The sequence below is a fragment of the Mizuhopecten yessoensis genome, unplaced genomic scaffold (assembly GCF_002113885.1).
Source record: "Mizuhopecten yessoensis strain PY_sf001 unplaced genomic scaffold, ASM211388v2 scaffold1171, whole genome shotgun sequence".
NCBI lineage: Eukaryota > Metazoa > Mollusca > Bivalvia > Pectinida > Pectinidae > Mizuhopecten > Mizuhopecten yessoensis.
The window spans coordinates 583,902-604,019 of record NW_018403913.1 but is presented as its reverse complement, the minus strand read 5'-3'; the positions used below and the strand labels follow the sequence as shown (position 1 = coordinate 604,019).

Sequence of the window (20,118 nt, the reverse complement as noted above, 5' to 3'; positions counted from 1 at the left end):
AGTGGTCTAACCCTAGGTACCTCTGCTGCTTTAGCATGTCTAAGATTATAATTTGTGGAGTTTAGTTTTATCACATCGTGGATGTATTCAGGAGAAAGTTTATTCAGATTTTTAAAAACTTGCATGTAAACAATCTGCATTTGACAACATAAAAAGTTCTGTGAAAGAGGAGACTTAATCATTGTGGATAAAACGAAGGGCACGCTTTTGTATCTTTTCAAGTTTCTTAATACTTCTCATACAGGTGAAATGCCAAACTAGAGGCCAGTAATTAACATTTGAGTGAAAATGTACTCCGAGGAGTTTAACTTCTGGTTCAAGCTCCATGTTTATATTTCCGAATTTAAAAGATTTAAAAATATCAACAGATCTCTTCTCTAAGCATATGACTTGAAATTTGTCAGGATTTGCCCTCATATGATTTGATTCAAACCATTCCATTAAATGTACACAATCTTTTTCTACATTTGATTTTAAAAACTGAGGGTCTCTGTTAGTGTCATCAGCGTAATTGTACAGTTTTGATGACTTTACATATAAAAACATGTCATTTATAAAAATGTTAAAAAGAAGAGGACCCAGTATAGATCCTTGCGGTACTCCCTGCAGCACCTCCAGCCAGTCGCCTCATTTGGAGCCTAGTCTCACCTGCTGTATCCTGCTGCTCAGGTAGCTGGACACACCATGTCTATAGAGCAACTGATCAGACCATAGGCCTCCAGCTTCCGGACCAGCAGGCTGTGAGGAACACAATCAGAAGCCTTGGACAAATCCATCAATATGGCAGCGACATATTCATGGTTGTCCAGGGCCTTATGCCAGTCCTCGACAAGTCTTAGCAAAGCAGACCGACATCCAAATCCTGATCGGAAGGCTGATATAGGGTGGGATTAGAAATATTACTAATATATGATGTCAGCTGATCACACATCGATCTTTCAAGTTATGCACGGTAAAATGGTGAGCGGTCTATAATTTTGTTTGTCACACATCATTTTACCATTCATACGCTGAAACTACTATTTGTACATTTTAAAAGGTTTACGCGTGTTGAATTGTGCTATGACGCAATGTTTATGAAGTAACACTATGACGTATTCGACACCAGAACAGTTCAAAAGCGTCCCTATCTGTCTCATCAATTGGATACATGATGCTGGTGACGTGTTGCCAGATGTTTCTGATAGGACGAGGCATGTGATCTGCTGGGATTTCTCCTTTTATTGCTACAATGATGGAGTTGGTACACCCTCGCTGTACCCTTTCCATATTAGCCATTTCAAGTTCAAAGTCGAACCATCTTGCAGCAATATACTCTGTTGATATCACAAATAATATCTTCTTGCTTTTTTGTAAACAATTGACAATGTTCTGAGAAATAGATTCACCGACTTCAAAGTCGCGCTCATGTAAACACAAATGTATGTTATGTTGAAGCTCTAGTTTAGGTCTCAACTGTTGCCAGATCCACGGAGAATCTGCTGCATCGTATGCAACAAAAAGATCAAACTGTACGAAGTGGTGTCCTCCAAGCCGGGTGTGATTTTACATTTCCTGTAAAAGAAGTAGAGTAATCTCCACCTGAAAGTGTGTCCAATTGTAGCGCACACTAGAGCCAAAACTACTAAACTTATTGCCGATATAGAAAATTCTAACCAGAAAAGATGATCGTCACAATTACTGAAAAAATCGTCCCGATTATCGTAGATGTATTTCATATTAGAATAGGTACCGTCCTTTAAAGTGCAATTGTAGTTTGCAGGTTTTCTTTGGTGTAAGGTTACGTTTGTCACCATAATCCAGGAAACAAAATCTGCTGAATCACATGTACATGCAAAACGATTACCATCCAATAACACAGTAATGCCAGATTTAGACATATCGGCCCTTTCATCCAACCAGTCTGTCGTAATCTTATCTAAAAATAACAATTGATTATATCTTAAATCAATATACGATAAGTTAGTCATCTGATATAACCCAGGAGGAAATTCTTTCAGGAAATTCCAGGCCAATTTTATTTTATGAAAAGTTTCGAGGCCTTTGAGTGTTTCATTTGGTAAGCTGTTCAGATGGTTTGAGGACATATCCAGTTCGTCTATGCGGTTCACATTTCTGAAAATATAATTACCGTTGCTAAACGCTCTATCAAGGTTTGCGTCACGGATCACTAATGTTTGGACACTTACAAGATTACCTAAAAGCCTGCTACCTGAAGTTCCAAAATCCAATCCGGAGACGTCAAAGTACGAGAGATTTGCCCCGAGAAAACTGAAGTCCATATCAGCAATAGCCATGTATGACATGTCAATATAAGTCAACATTGGCGACTGCGACACATCAAAATCGCATTGTACTGAAAACGGGAACAGCAGGTGTGATGATCGAACATGACTAAGATGTTTTGATGTTATTGGAATTTCACATCTTGCCTCTTCTTTTCCTCTTCTTTTTCGCCAAAAATGTCGTGTTGTTTGCGGATGAAAAATAAGATGAGCCAGGTTTTTATTGTTTTCATTCGAACCTATGTTCGAGACTTGATTTCCGACCGCACCTGGGAACTGTATTGCTATAAATGAATAATCAAATTCCTGTAGATTCACAGCATGTGTAAGAGAACTTACAATAACAAACAAAAATTTTGGAAAGGTCAATAGGAAATTATTTTCACGAAGCACAAAACGTTTTAAGCATGTACTGTTTATAAAGCTTGTTACTGAGTTTACCTCCATTTCTGTAATTCCATTTTTACCAATGTTTACATCCTCGATGCATAAGTGATTGTAGTACCTAGTCATGGTTGTGGTAACTTTTACCGTATAAGTAACGTCATATATCCATAACATGCGCAATGGATTCACATTATATAAGTTTAAAAGTTTCATTTCCCTTACAGGATGAGTAGAATTTGTTGTAACCGTAAGTCCATACAAAATATCCATGGCAACAGGAAATGTTATCATTGTTCCTGAGAGATCAAGATTTTGCAAATTATAGAAGTATTGAAGGACCGCTGTCTCAACTTTTACCCACGGTTCGATGTGAACCTGACAATTCGACATCTCTAAGGACGTCAAGTTTGTTAAGTTCTGGAAATATTTGAATGTATCATTCCTCAGATGTAATATTGCACAATCCCTGAAAATCAATGATTTGATATTCGTCAGATTGCTGAAACCTTCACCGAACACCGGATTTGGTAGAAGGTCCATGATGAGTACTTGAAGATTTATCAGTGATCCGAATACCTTGTCAGGATACACACTTTCTACCATCTTCTGTAGCCTTACCTGGGTATTGTAGGATAAATCTAGATGTGTCAGTAAGGGGTTGTAGTGAAACCGTAGGTGTTCGAATCTTTGGTGTAAAATATTAATTCTGTTCTCACTTATGGATAATTTCTGCAAGTTTCCAAGGACCGCAAACACTTGTTCGTCAATGTGATCGACATGACATCTGTTTAAATTTAATTTTTTCAGTTGAGGAAGATGTTCAAAAGAAGAATTTCTCAAAGTAGTGAAGTTGTTTCCCGAGAGATCTAAATACTCAGTATGTCTGGATAGTTTTGGAATTTGGGTTAAGTGTCGATTGGAACAATTTGCTGTCTTTCCATCATCAGATATACTGCAAGGTCGACAGCAAACAAGATGGATGATAGCCAGATTGACGACACAAAATCTCAAAACCATGTTGTAGTCTGAAAGAAAAGCATATATATATTTGAATCGTAAATCTAGTAATAAATACATGTAATATGGCGTCATATATCTATAAAGCAGTATTTTTATTAGAGTGGTTGTCAATAGTTAATCGGTTACTCGGTTGGACGATTACGAACTGGGTACAAACATCAATACCTGAAAGCCCGGACATGTATTTATCGTGTTGGGGAGCCCATGTCTCCCTGGCTATGACCTCCACATTACCTTTTTGTGTGACCGAAATCGGATAGTTTTGTGATAAAAAACGGTGTTCAGGCAGACATGTTAGTGTTGTGTTTGCAAAGTTTGCCACCAGCACTATTAAAACACCTGCACTGGCTTGAAAAGGAAGCCATACTACAAGTTGTGAAATATCAACTTTTAGAGGTAGAAATCGCTTTTATAGGTGAGATGTAAATATAATCACATAATAATCATATATGAACACACCTGAATTAGCAAACATGTATTAAAACGTTAGCCGATCAAATATTGTTCTGTAGAACAATATTACCGCATATAATTTTGAGTACAGATATTTGTAATTGGATCCCCTTTACTGTATTCTGACAGCTGTTGCCAATAAAATCTACTTACGCAGGTTACATGTAACTTTTTCCTGCGTTAAGCTTCAAATACGCGAGCAAATTATCATGTTAAATATTATGTAAATGTAAGTATGTTGTGTAGGATCAAATATGGAACAGAATAGCATAATATCTGTATACATCCGAAGCTCAGGTGAAAATAGAATTTCGGGGACATCTTACCTTGTATAGATAGTTTTATAAACACACGACACCCTAAAACTTTATGTTCGTCCACTTTCTTGTCAGAATGATAATGGTACAGTATCAATACATCCACCACAAACGGAGATCAATGACAAAATGTTATTGTACTTGATCTGTTATGAGACGGTTGACCAAGAACACTTCCTGGTTTGGATTTCAAACAGGTACACAACAGGTATAACTCCGGAACATGTATGAACTCGGTGTATTTATGTAATTATATACGCGATAGAGGGCTTTAAAGCCATAAACATGGTATCTAGCCATGCATGACAAAACAAGACGCTTTATACATGTTGCTCCTATTTAAAGGGATTGTCAGTTTTCATTGTCAGTAATCTCCTACGAGTAGTAGCATGTTTCATTATAAACACACTTTACTAATTTGAAATTAACCAGTACTCCTCTAATTAACAAATTAAGGAGTTTTATGTCAAGTGCAACCACATGTGTGTGTTGCGTTCATTGAATGTTTATTATACATGTATGAATGCAATGTCATGCCTGTAACAAAATCGCTTTTATTGAAGCATCATACATATTGCTCTAATAATCCGACCGGGAGATATATCGTGCTGGGTGCCTTTGGCACGTGTTTTTTTCAGAGAGTCACGACGGAGCAAATACACCAAAATACCGCCTCCATCACACAATCATGCATGAATACTAAGTATATAATACTTTATTACTACATAGCATACAGCACACTGACTTAGAAAACAACACTTTATTACTACATAACATACAGACCACTGACTAAGTATATACTACTTTATTGCTAAATACCAAACAGAAACAACGACTTAGTATAAACAAAAACAAAAAGTCTTCCACATCTTTATTGACGCCAGATCATTGTCATTTTCTCCGTCATTTTCTCCATTCACTGAAATCATCTGAGGTCACGCAATTTCGCGCATTTTTATGCTTCCAAAACAGTTTCCTACACATGGATCTGCCGAACAAAAGGCAATTATACTAAAAGAGTAAACTAAAATAATTTACATATGATACCGATTAAAATCTTAACTTAACTTGTAGGTATATACACCATTAAGAAAATATGATATCGATGACGCGATAGCTAGCACGGAACTGTACTCAACTAGTTAACACAAAGCGTTGATAAAACTTTCGATCAGTTCCTTTTTCGATCAAGCTAGAGTCATATCCACGAGCATCAGTAATATGTCTGTTGTATAGTCCAAGTTGATCCTGACAAGGACTAGAAGGAATGACGTCATCATCAGAAAGCCATATGACGTTGATGATTGTGCTGCCTTGGATGTTCCCTCTGTAACAAAGCAAAGTATCAAATCAAGGTCAAGGGACCTGAACATGTTCTACATGTATGATTATCAATTGAGTTATGATCACTTAAATATTCCCCGGAGAGCTTAGCGACGTTATAATACCGAAAAACGCTTCCAAAGAATGGTTCTCATCTCTCATATAGATATGTATATTTCTATTTTTATGAGAAACAGAACATGAATCTATCTTCACTTGACATTTGAATTTTATGATATTTACTTAAGATATTATGTCTTCATTCCTTATTGCCAGGAAACGCATTCTGCATTGCCAGAAGATATAGTTTATGTAATGGAAATACCAAACCTACTTGGAAGGACGCATTCGACCTCCACCTCCAAGTACTTGTAGATGCCGAAGCAAGGATCCTCTCCGAACAGGTCATTATCAGCTGTGAGAGTACACTGTGTCCGGCCTTCACACTGCCGTCTAAGTACACCCAGAGCTCGGGGGGAGCCACATGTGGTTGTGTTGTGGAGACGCTCCAGACCAAAAGGGTGGACACACACTTTTTTGGACGTCCGACCGTAGTTAGCGTAGGAAACATGGAGGACTGTTCCCGGCTTGTCTAGACAACCGACTGTGTGACTCTTTAGTTCACATATGAAACCGTATTCTGTAACAACGTCATAAAAACACAGTGATACAATTAGTCTTAAGGTAAAGGTGTGCTTTGTAAGAAAGCTCACAGGTAAAGACATGCTTTGTGAGGAAAACAACAGACAGGAGTGATACTCTAAAAGCCTAACGGTAAAGATGTGATTTGTAAGAAAGCTCACAGGTAAAGAATGCTTTGTGAGGAAAACAACAGACAGCAGTGATACTCTAAAACCTATCGGTAAATGTGTGCTTTGTAAGAAAACTCACAGGTAAAGATGCTTTGTGAGGAAAACAACAGACAGCAGTGATATTCTAAAACCTATCGGTAAATGTGCGCTTTGTAAGAAAACTCACAGGTAAAGAATGCTTTGTGAGGAAAACAACAGACAGCAGTGATACTCTAAAACCTATCGGTAAATGTGTGCTTTGTAAGGAAATAAACGTACCCTATAACAACGACAAGTACATTTAGAGTGGCTATATTGGGAAATGCGCATGGTTTTAATAACCAAATACTGTTACAAGCTAACACTTGGTATATATCAGTCAGTCCAATTTGGTAGGTACAAGTAATAACGAACAAGTCAAGAGGACAGTATCAATATATTGAAAACATGAAGTATATGTAACAGAGAACAAACGGTGACAGTTTACTAAACCCGCACCTAAATTTAATGCAAAATAAAGCTATCGACAAAATACTTATTTGGATGGTCAAGCAACCAAAACCTCAATCGCACGTAATTATAAATGCAAACAAGGACCCGTCTACATTTATGAAGATTCCATGACCACTTTATTCGCGGTTAGTTATGCATGAGTCCTAGAACATCATAACATCTGCATGATGCAGTGTACTAATTGATTTTTGCCATACTGTATCTCCTACCAAAGCTTAATTACATTCATTGTTCAAGGTACAAGGTGGGAGACTGCTGGTGAATTAGTTAGTACCCGAGGCTTTCTGTAACTTGATGGCCACATTTATCTATTTCGAGTAGTGTCACGGTTCATAATATACACACTCCACAGACTATTTAATAATTAACCAGTACTCCTCTACATTTTGAAATTAATCAGTTAAGAGGTTTTAAACACCTGCCTCTTTGTTTCAATGGTAGTTTTATAATTTTGTTTTCCAACATTTTCCCCCTAGCATCAAAGAAATGAAGGACGAAACATCGGTATGATGCAGTGTTTATTCACTTTTGCATACTGTATCTATTACCAATTTTTCAATATCTATTACCAAATGTTTAATATCTATTACCAATTTTTTTACATCTATTACCAAATTTTAAATATGCAGTTACCTGTGTGTGTGTTACGTTTATCATAAGGAAGTGTTCGTTTGAGTTATTCTACCTGTACCTGTATGTATTGATTCGTCTTTGTGTGGCTGTTTGTGAATCAGATGTAGATTTGTCTATTTAATATATCATCTATGTCATGATATCTTAACATGCTCATTGATAACTCTGGAGTCAGATGTGCTTTGTTAGATTATTTGTTCTTAAATGTTTAAGTTCCTCCATCCTCCATTTTACAGTGATTGTCTGTTCCTGGATTAAAATATAACTATCGGTTTTTATTTCAATGGATTGTACAACTATATTGTTAAAGCATTTTTTGTAAGCATGTATTGGATTCCCTTTCAAAGTTTGCTGGTGTTAACGATTTTACTAAGACAGTAGTTGCTCATTATTAAACTCATTAACAATATGGACAGTTACTATTTGATAATGGACAGCTGCCAGCAAATACCTGACTTCATTGTACATTTTACTATCAGATGAAAACTCGGAACTTTTTGCGCTAACATTAAAAAGCAATTCTCTGTGACAATACCAAACAACTGTACTGCATATTACACAAATGGTGTGAGGGATGAAATGATACTGTTTTGACCACAATATACTGAACTTCTTAATACAAGAAATCTTATTTCTACCGACGACTGTGTGTTTTATGGTAATTGATGTATTTGCATCAAGTAAACTTATGGCCGAAAACAACATTTATGGCTAGATTAGGGTTGTCAAATAGGTCATATGTTGGTAACCGGTTACTCGAACAATCTTCCGATCTAGTAACCGGTCAATCAGTCAATTTAGTTATCAAACAATTAACAGTAGCAAACACATTATATTTTTAGCAGATGTTCTACTTAAAACGTATTTACATCACAAGCTTACACGTATTAATTAATTAACATAATAGTTTAGTCGCGTATCTGTACTCGAAATCAGCTGCGGATATCGTGCTTTGGTACAAAATTTGATCGACAAACACATTAAAATTTGATATTTCAAACCTTTTATTCTGGCCTCCGTTTATAACGTGTTCATGTTTTTTATGGTGTTGGCGGCATCTCTTTGTTAATATATACAATAGAGGACAAAATAACACAAACATGTAACCCTGAACACTGACTTTATAACAAAACTATAGATAATGTGTAGGTCTAAGCAAGGGAAATATGGAGGTAAGTAAATTCCAACTATTTGGTTATTTATTTTGGTAACTGATTCTTGGTCTTCCGAGCGAGTAACCGGCTAACCGTTGACAACCTTACTATACATATTATTGCCAATTAGTTAACTCAAAAGCTTTTATCAGAGGCGTTTAAGCATATTTTTCTCAAGCAACTTGCATATTGACACAAAGTGCAACATTTTGACACAAATTTCTGTTATTTAACACACATATACATGTTTCTGTGGTATTTACCCGTCTCACAATGCACTTCTTGACCAACACCGTTGAGAAATCTTGCGATACAGCCTCCGCAGTAATCTGGCCGACAACTGGCGGTGCGGTCAGACTCACATAATACCGTATCCTCTCCAGCCAGACAAGGGTTTGTACAATTCGTAAACTGGTGCTTTCCCGGAGGACATGCTGAAACGAGAACAATAGACTTAAGCAAGTCATGATTGTTTCAAAAAGGACAGATTGAAAACAAAACCCATTAGTAATGTCAAATGGTACTTTCCCTTGGACAATCCAAACTAAGACATTAGTAATGTGTAATGTCACATGATACTTAGTAATGTCAAATGGTGTTTCCGCGGGGAACAGACTGACACGAATCATTATCACCGACATATGGTTTTCAACTTCCCTTACTTTATTATATTGCACCAACTAACCCACCAAAAATAATGACAAAATTCACAATTAAAGACAGCATAACACAAGCATATTATTAAAAAAATAATTACCGGCATCTGATTGGGCAACAATTGTTAGACACAGAACAATCGCATTCAGCAGCGTACTTAGACTGATCACAGAACACATTATGTTAATCCACACCGTACTTCCCTGGATAAAGACTGATCACCTTTGAGCTACAGTATCGATTCAGTCGTTTGATTAAGAGACTGAGCTCAATGTTTCCAAAAATGCGCGCATTGTTTCCAGAAAACATAAATCGAAAGTGAAACGTTTAAGAATAAATGCGGACAAGTGTTATATTTTTATCTTTACCTTTGCATACCCCTTACTGGCTACTGTATGCGTACGCGACGAATCGATGGAGTGTGTCCACTGTGCTGAAACGGCTTGTTCTCAGTTACCCCACTTTATGAAATAACATGTTGTTTGAAGGATTATAGTCTGTTTCTGAGTAGTATTGGCAGTATTTACCTGCATTTACCTGTGCGTTTACCTGTGGTTAACTCTTCTATCTAGTAGATCAGACTAATCATCATATTAAGCATTTATTGTTACAATAGAACAGCTGACAAAAGATGTTACGTGGTGAAACGATATGAACCTTATAACCTTTTCAAATGTACTCTCTTTATATGTACAATCCCCCCACACATATATACATAGATGTACGTGTAACGTTAATTTTACACCCTGATAACCTAAGTAGAGTAAATAACCTAGCTCAAATGTTTTGTACCTAGATAAGGCGTTGTGCTATGATATGTCATCACCATTGTTGTAGTGTCTTTTGTTATGAGTTAAAAGCGTACATAATTACCAGAAAAGGCATAATTAACATTTCTACACATTGTCATTGATAAGTTTTGAATGGTTTGTGCTGTGAATATTTACGGGTAGATTTTTTCAGACTATAAACATTTAAAATGGCCACGCAAATAGAATATTCTACTGCCATTTATTAAGGAAATGCATTCCCAACGTATACGTAGACATCAATGTGGAAGACAAGTGCCATTACGCCTACCGAACTTGGTGAGAACTTTGGAGAAACTTATCAAGAATTTCCAGAAATTCAGGTAAAGAAGAGGGATATCTTTCATAGCCTGGCCCAACTCCAGGACGGGTCTGATTATCAAAATGCCAAAATGAAAAAAGGAGAAATAGACATTCCAAAGACTCACCTTCAACTGAGATGACAGCCAAGGATCAAATGAATTATATATAAACACTGGAATACAATAGAGGTGTCATTATAGTCTGTTCTCGTATAGTACAGGTAGATTATTTACCTGTTCAGCAATAGGAAATACTGTGTTAGTTATGGGAATATTTAACAAATATATTTCCTGATTTTCGTAATATTCACTGGAATTATGAATAAATATATACAAGATTCCTGTTATTACTTTATAAAAACACATCAAAATACATATAAAATCAATTTTATACATTTATCTATACATTTACATGTAAGTTATATATATATTTCATAAAATAGAACTAAATTTAGCTAGAGATTTATGACAAATATAACCAGTAAAGACAGAGATCATGTATTACATTATTAAATATGCAAAAACAGATGCAAAGCTGGGAATGAAAATAAACAAAACAAAATCAATTAGATGTACACATGGAATACTTATCACTAGTTGATCAAATCAATCATATTCATAAAATGCACACGCACAAAGATACATGATATAAAACTAATATAATAGCACTAGCTTACTAAACGTGAAATATTGGAAAGTCCATAAAAAGCACAGATAATGAAAAGTCCATAATTTTAAGAAATTCAACCAAAGCACCAAATAAAAAATTCCATAACAAGCACATTTATCACAATGTCATTATAAATGCAAAAGATGGGATGCTGTGTCGGCGTACTGGATTGCATCTGTTATACCATTCTCCAAGCGTTCCTTTAGTTGGTTATAATTAAGACGGCTGTCGATGTTACGGTAGCATTTTGCTCTTGGTCATTATTATCAACTAGAAATATCAGTGGACCCAAGCAATATGGGGTTATCAAATAGTAACATAACTGTTGATTATGTTTTAGGGTAAAATAATCTAATGAGTGATACTAAGTTATTAATAATTACACTGACGATTCCCTGAAAATAAGGCTCCAATAAGAATTTGCTTCACCCTATTTTTTTTTTTACATTAATTAAAGCATTATTATCTATATATATACTATTAAATATATAAAATATATAAAATATTTGTGGATTTCAAGTTACTGTTTTGTATAGATCTAGCTGATGAAAATCGTATATGATATGAAAAACAAATCTAAAAATTAAGAAAATAGACTATATCAAAGCTACAAGTATATGACAGTACTGTATATATGATACAGATAATGTGGGAGAACACAGGTAAAAACCGTGTAAAATATATATGAAACAGACTATAACTGCTATCACAATAATTATTGCCTTGTTGCTGTTGTTGCTGCTGCTGCTGCTGCTGCTGCTGCTGCTGATGTGATGATGATGATGATGATGATGATGTGTGCGAGTTAGTGTGAGTGTTCTTGATGATGAGAATGATGTTTCCGAGTCAGTGTGAGTGTGTTCTTGTGAGTGTCTTTGTCTTATCTGTAATTGCCATAAGTTGTAAAACTTCAGCAAATAAAGAGCTTGAACTTGAACTTGTTCTAATTAAGCTGAAAGCTGATCATATATAATTTAATAATACATCATATAAGACTTTCAAATTTTTAATAGCAAATGTTAATTCAAAATATTTCAATATTAATTATATATATAAATATATATATTAAATATATCCATTCTGTAGTTCTTGAGCTGCTGATATGACATATAGTAAGATGAATGTTTTATTTTATTTTGTACTTTAAACATATTATTAAAATAATGAAATAAATAGTTATAAAATGAAACTTTTCTTTATTATTGTAACATTTAAAAGATGCCTAAATATCTAGTAAGAATGGTTATGTGTGACTAAGAATGTGGTATTTAACAGTTGATAATTGAACTTTAAAAAAAGAAATTCATAAACTGTCATAAAACTCCTTTAATATCTATAATTATTTAAGCTTTCATTTCCATCCCGGTGAGCTAGAACTGATCACAGCCTATGCTTTGTATTTCGGTATCATTTGTTCGTGTTTAAATAATAAATAAAATTACAAGTGCCAATTGGAGGGTAAAACAATTCATAAATATCATTTAAAATGATGTCTTATCTACAAAGTGTAGCTGTACTGTCCACGTGTGCAGGAATTTGATGACATGATTCAATAGAAGATGAATCAATATGTATGCTATTAAAATATCAATAAAATGTTGCATTGATTTGACAAATAATTCATTACTTAATTAAGGAAAGGGATCGCATGCCAAAATGTTAAAAAAAAAAGTTAATCTGAACGTGGATTCGAACTTGCACCGTTCACTTCTTCTGGTCAAAAGTAAACTACGTTACACATTCGGCTACACTTATATGGAAATACAATCTGTTTTAACCCAAGAAACAGTTTTGAGAAACCATGTTTTTTCATTATTTAGAGCACTTTACCATCATACGAATTATTTTGCATATTACATCACGGAATTAAAAATTTTATTCAAAAGTTGGTCCTCGGATAGGAAAGTGACGAAAGTATATTTTTAAGTCTGGGAAACCCAATTATATTCATAGATATGGTGAATATTGCTATATTTACAGTATTGTATTAACAATACCTAATATCTTAGCAGTTCAAACATTCATATTCAATTGGTTTGATATCTTTTCCATGCATGTTTGCTACTAGAAATTATTTACTCATAAATTTTTTCTCGTATCTTCATAAATGCCGACTTGGGGAAACATGGGTAGTTTTCCGCCATAGCTCTTTAAGTACATATTTTAGCTTGTCTTGTATTTGGTGGCTTAAAACGTGTAATGTAAATGAAATGTAATGTATCAGTATTGATATATTTGACTGTAAACTCTTATTATTTAGTTATTATATCTGTATTGTACATCTTGTATGACATATCACATAACTTAACAACCTAAAATTTGATAAACAGACAATCAGATGTTTATTTATTATCTTATTTCATCAACCCCTCAAAATTTATCAAAACTTCTAAAATCACATACACAAAAAAGCTACAAGTCAATTCAATTCAATTCGATTCAATTCAAATTATTTCCGTAAGTTTTACAACTTATAGGATTTGCATTTTTAGTACAACAAATAATTTCATTTAAGTACAACAACAAATGATTTTATACTACTGGCACATTCTCATCATCATCATCATCATCATCATCATCATCATCATCATCATCATCATCATCATCATCATCATCATCATCATCATCATCATCGTCGTCGTCGTCTTATAACTCATCATCATGAAATAACCATCTCTTAAAATCAAAATCGACGACTACATCATCATCATCATCATCATCATCATCATCATCATCATCATCATCATCATCAGCATCATTATCATCGTCAAAGTACAACAACATGAAATATTTACCATTTTAACATGAACTTCATAAAACTGGTACATTCATCACAAATCAACGACAATATTGAAATCATTATTGACACCACTTTCATCAATATCATCATCATCATCATCATCATCAAAATATCAACATCATCGAAAACATCTATATCATCATCATCATAATCATCATTGCCTTATAAATCTTCATCATCATCAAGTACAACAACATTGAGTATTTACCATCTTATACATGAAAGATTGTACGAACAAAGCATGGAATTATAAGTTGAACAATCCTTCGTTTGTTAGCTTCAATAATAAATTTACCGAACAAACTCAGTTCTTTTACATTGTGTGTATTTACTAATTCGATAAGTTTGAATACAGATGGTTTTTGCCAGTAATAGTTTATAATATATGTTCTCCTTAGATCTAGATGACGTGGGCAGATAAATAGAAAATGAAACTCATCTTCTTCTATCTCTATTTGGTCTCAGGTACTGCAATATCTATTATTCCTTGCAATATTCCTGTACCTTCCTGTTTCTTTTGCAAGATTGTGAGCTGACATACGTAATTTGGTAATGATAATTCGACGTTGTTTTGGTATAAACTTTGTTTAATAATATTGCAACATCAAGGTATCTACCATATATCTAAAAAGGTCACATTTACTTGAGATGTCCAACGAGTTGAATAAAGTTTGTTTTGCCTGATCATCTATGCGCTGTTTAATAATAGGTAGTAGCTGCCTGCCTTAACCATATATATCCAAACCCTAGTTCAAATAATTTATGCTTTATGAATAATAACCAATTTCGTTTCGGGTTTTCCCTCCAAGTTTCTTTCAATAAAAACTGATATGCTTCTTTTATAATACAATTTTCACAATTTAACAACTTAAACCAATATTTAAACATTCGAAGCATCTGATTATTTGCCAGCGGAGGTCGTCCAAGCTCAAAATATACCGCAGCATTGCACGTAGATTTTTTAACACACAAAATTCCATATGAACCCTTTCTATTTTAACTCCTTTATAACTACCCCATATTTCACAACCATAATAAAATACACTACTCATATATGTGTCAAAGAGGTAATTTTCACACAGGTAAGTTACCTGTGGGGTAAGTATGAAACAGACTATAATTGGTTTGCCATTGTCTTCCTATATCAACACTTTTCTTTGTTCTCTAAAAAGTGGGGTAACTGAGAACACTCCACTGGAACACGGCACTGCAATAGGACAAAGGCCAATATTTGTTGCGCGTATATAGCGTTCCAATTCTAAAATTTTATTTATAATTCTAATTGAACACGAAAAAGATTGCTAATTAATGCTAATTAAAACATATTGTTTACTGAATAATACAAAACAGTGTTTTCACTTCAAATTGCATCAATTGATAGGATTTTTTTAAACTCACAGTTAAAAGTAGTAATTAGTTATGTGAAATGTTTAAACTACGAATTATTCTGCGAATTAAGATTTAAAAAGTTAAGATAAAAATAGATACAACATAGCCCCTAAACACGTGTAATTCATGCCATCCTCGATATCCAGGAGTTACGCTCACTTTCGCTCACTACACCCCTGGAACCATCCTCGATATCCAGGAGTTACGCTCACTTTCGCTCACTACACCCCTGGAATATGTCATATCAAAATTGAAGGCAAAAAGATAGCTGTTTGATTGGTCTCGGGTAAATAAAAATTGACCAATCGCTAGGCTGATACCTGTCCTTTGAAGATTGGACAAGGTGGCGCACACCGATCCTTCAATTTTGCTATGATATATTCCAGGGATGTAGAGAGCGAAAGTGAGCGTAACCCCTGGATATCGAGGATAAATTTATGTTGGCGTGAATACAAATCTGTTGTACATATCAGCAGTCACTGTTTTGATGGATTAAGTGTGTTGATTTTGTGGAAGGGTAATCGGAAAAGAGACCAAGAAACCAACTGGAAGATTGCACAGCATACAGTTCAGATACCGACATCAACGATAGCCGAAAATAGGTTCGCCAGCTTTCGGCTGGGGATCTATGGTTCAACACTTCACAGGAAGCAGATGATGGACATCACACTTCAACTGGTAATGGCATCTTTCAGTTGCCTGAAAGGGATCTTCTAGTTCGGAATCGTTTTGACAAAGAGGGAGCATGGGCATCTGTAAGCTTGACACTGCATTCTGAGGTAACGAGAACAATGAGCCATCGAACAACGCCACAATCCTCAATGTGATCAGAAAAAAGCCGAGGAACTCGGCGACCTAAGGGTTAAGACTACCGGGACGCTGACAGTTGGCTCAACCAACCAAACGACATATTAGTAACCAGGATTCTAGATGTAAAAGTCATTTATCAATTGTAACTCCTCGTAAGCCATCCGTTTAAAATAAAGACCTTTGTCCACATTACTTATAGAATATACATATATATGTATATATTGTGCTTTTAATCAATGTATGTGGTGATATATATTATCCAGTATGTCTTTTGAAAAAAAATTGTTATTTTTGTCATTTTGATTTTAGCTAAGCGTTTTCATTGTATTAAAACACTTTATTTAATTTCCAACCTTAATTAATGTCTTTAGTTGAAATAGGTAGAGTCAAATGTGTAGTTTCTTATAAGAATTAGCACAGATACATAAAAAATTCAAGGTAACTGATATTGACAATATATAATTACCATGCTTATGTTTTACAGAAGAAAGGTGTGTGAGATATTCCTGGAAAAGTGCACTTGTAACACCGGTGGGAAAATAACCTTTGAATTTTCATTTTTTTCAATTTGAACAGAATGACTTAACTATTTGGCGTAATGGTACCCACTACAATGATACCCACTACAATGGTACCCACTACAATGATACCCACTACAATGGTACCCACTACAATGGTACCCACTACAATGATACCCACTACAATGGTACCCACTACAATGGTACCCACTACAATGATACCCACTACAATGGTACCCACTACAATGGTACCCACTACAATGATACCCACTACAATGGTACCCACTACAATGGTACCCACTACAATGATACCCACTACAATGGTACCCACTACAATGGTACCCACTACAATGATACCCACTACAATGGTACCCACTACAATGGTACCCACTACAATGATACCCACTACAATGGTACCCACTACAATGGTACCCACTACAATGATACCCACTACAATGGTACCCACTACAATGGTACCCACTACAATGATACCCACTACAATGGTACCCACTACAATGGTACCCACTACAATGATACCCACTACAATGGTACCCACTACAATGGTACCCACTACAATGATACCCACTACAATGGTACCCACTACAATGGTACCCACTACAATGATACCCACTACAATGGTACCCACTACAATGGTACCCACTACAATGATACCCACTACAATGGTACCCACTACAATGGTACCCACTACAATGATACCCACTACAATGGTACCCACTACAATGGTACCCACTACAATGATACCCACTACAATGGTACCCACTACAATGGTACCCACTACAATGATACCCACTACAATGGTACCCACTACAATGGTACCCACTACAATGATACCCACTACAATGGTACCCACTACAATGGTACCCACTACAATGATACCCACTACAATGGTACCCACTACAATGGTACCCACTACAATGATACCCACTACAATGGTACCCACTACAATGGTACCCACTACAATGATACCCACTACAATGGTACCCACTACAATGGTACCCACTACAATGATACCCACTACAATGGTACCCACTACAATGGTACCCACTACAATGATACCCACTACAATGGTACCCACTACAATGGTACCCACTACAATGATACCCACTACAATGGTACCCACTACAATGGTACCCACTACAATGATACCCACTACAATGGTACCCACTACAATGGTACCCACTACAATGATACCCACTACAATGGTACCCACTACAATGGTACCCACTACAATGATACCCACTACAATGGTACCCACTACAATGGTACCCACTACAATGATACCCACTACAATGGTACCCACTACAATGGTACCCACTACAATGATACCCACTACAATGGTACCCACTACAATGGTACCCACTACAATGATACCCACTACAATGGTACCCACTACAATGGTACCCACTACAATGATACCCACTACAATGGTACCCACTACAATGGTACCCACTACAATGATACCCACTACAATGGTACCCACTACAATGGTACCCACTACAATGATACCCACTACAATGGTACCCACTACAATGGTACCCACTACAATGATACCCACTACAATGGTACCCACTACAATGGTACCCACTACAATGATACCCACTACAATGGTACCCACTACAATGGTACCCACTACAATGATACCCACTACAATGGTACCCACTACAATGGTACCCACTACAATGATACCCACTACAATGGTACCCACTACAATGATACCCACTACAATGATACCCACTACAATGGTACCCACTACAATGATACCCACTACAATGGTACCCACTACAATGATACCCACTACAATGATACCCACTACAATGGTACCCACTACAATGATACCCACTACAATGGTACCCACTACAATGATACCCACTACAATGATACCCACTACAATGGTACCCACTACAATGATACCCACTACAATGGTACCCACTACAATGATACCCACTACAATGATACCCACTACAATGGTACCCACTACAATGATACCCACTACAATGGTACCCACTACAATGATACCCACTACAATGATACCCACTACAATGGTACCCACTACAATGATACCCACTACAATGGTACCCACTACAATGATACCCACTACAATGATACCCACTACAATGGTACCCACTACAATGATACCCACTACAATGGTACCCACTACAATGATACCCACTACAATGATACCCACTACAATGGTACCCACTACAATGATACCCACTACAATGGTACCCACTACAATGATACCCACTACAATGATACCCACTACAATGATACCCACTACAATGATACCCACTACAATGGTACCCACTACAATGATACCCACTACAATGGTACCCACTACAATGATACCCACTACAATGATACCCACTACAATGGTACCCACTACAATGATACCCACTACAATGGTACCCACTACAATGACCGTTCAGAGACGTACATAAATACCTAAATGCAAAACAAACTATGTAACCATTTCTATTACGGTAACGTATCTTACTGTTATCTTCAAGGCGGTTTAATTTAGTATTTCCCGAAAATTAAACAATATTTCAAGTCTAAATGTTCACAATTTTTTAATAATTATTTCATGTCAGGTAAGTATCGCTTGCACCAGAAGATACATTCTGATTCGAGGTACACTGTGGTTGAAAAATCCTTGCTAATTAAGTCTTCTGCTTCACCATTATCATGTAGAGGAACAAAAACGAAACTAGAATTAGAATTGGATGATCCTGTTGTGGCTAGTGACATCTGGCGTGTTACTTCTCACATTAAGTCTCCCTGCGTGCTTCCATCTCAAGTTATACAGCACTACTAATTCTTTTGAAAATAACAAAAGGGTGTTCCTAATGAATCGTACACATGTACAGTTTTGATTGAGAAAATATTTTTTTCTACTTATACATATTTCAAATGTGTTAATATATTTCACTTCCGTCTTGCAATTATATCAATCTTATAAAAGGATATGCTTATGACTGCATTCTTTTTTCATTCTTTTTGTTGTTACGGAATCGTTCCTTATATTTACATTTTTAAGTGCTTTGAACTTTCCAATGCAGGTATAAATAAAAACGGTTATAGGTCATTTTTTCTATTTTTACAAGGGGGCAACGCAGTAGAGAGAAAAACTTGTTTTCGCAGGAACTTTTCCTGGGGGTCCTTCATGTAGCAACAGCATGACAATAAAACAAACAAAATATGGTTCAATTTCAAAATTCAATTTGTTGAATTTGTACAACTTAAAGTCATTTTTTATTATTATATCC

The 20,118-nt window shown here is 35.7% G+C and overlaps 3 protein-coding genes across 3 annotated transcripts; 1 reads left to right on the top strand and 2 right to left on the bottom strand.

Moving 5' to 3' along the window:
• Positions 1–1,367: 1,367 nt before the first annotated feature.
• On the bottom strand, positions 1,368–4,678 carry LOC110457944 (toll-like receptor 3). The gene is made up of 2 exons (XM_021509451.1): positions 4,472–4,678; positions 1,368–3,697 (listed from the first exon to the last, which is right to left on the bottom strand). Exon 2 carries the CDS (start codon positions 3,687–3,689, stop codon positions 1,452–1,454), a length of 2,238 nt encoding a protein of 745 aa, XP_021365126.1. The 5' UTR covers positions 3,690–3,697; positions 4,472–4,678; the 3' UTR covers positions 1,368–1,451.
• A 639-nt stretch (positions 4,679–5,317) lies between these two features.
• LOC110457747 (L-rhamnose-binding lectin CSL3-like) lies at positions 5,318–9,958 on the bottom strand. The gene is made up of 4 exons (XM_021509135.1): positions 9,634–9,958; positions 9,140–9,310; positions 6,120–6,425; positions 5,318–5,789 (listed from the first exon to the last, which is right to left on the bottom strand). Exons 1-4 carry the CDS (start codon positions 9,710–9,712, stop codon positions 5,650–5,652), a joined length of 696 nt encoding a protein of 231 aa, XP_021364810.1. The 5' UTR covers positions 9,713–9,958; the 3' UTR covers positions 5,318–5,649.
• Positions 9,959–10,584: 626 nt separating this feature from the next.
• Positions 10,585–19,298, top strand: LOC110458135 (probable serine/threonine-protein kinase clkA). Its single transcript, XM_021509724.1, has 3 exons — positions 10,585–10,665; positions 16,020–16,181; positions 16,890–19,298. Exons 1-3 carry the CDS (start codon positions 10,585–10,587, stop codon positions 19,296–19,298), a joined length of 2,652 nt encoding a protein of 883 aa, XP_021365399.1.
• The last annotated feature ends 820 nt before the right edge of the window (positions 19,299–20,118 follow it).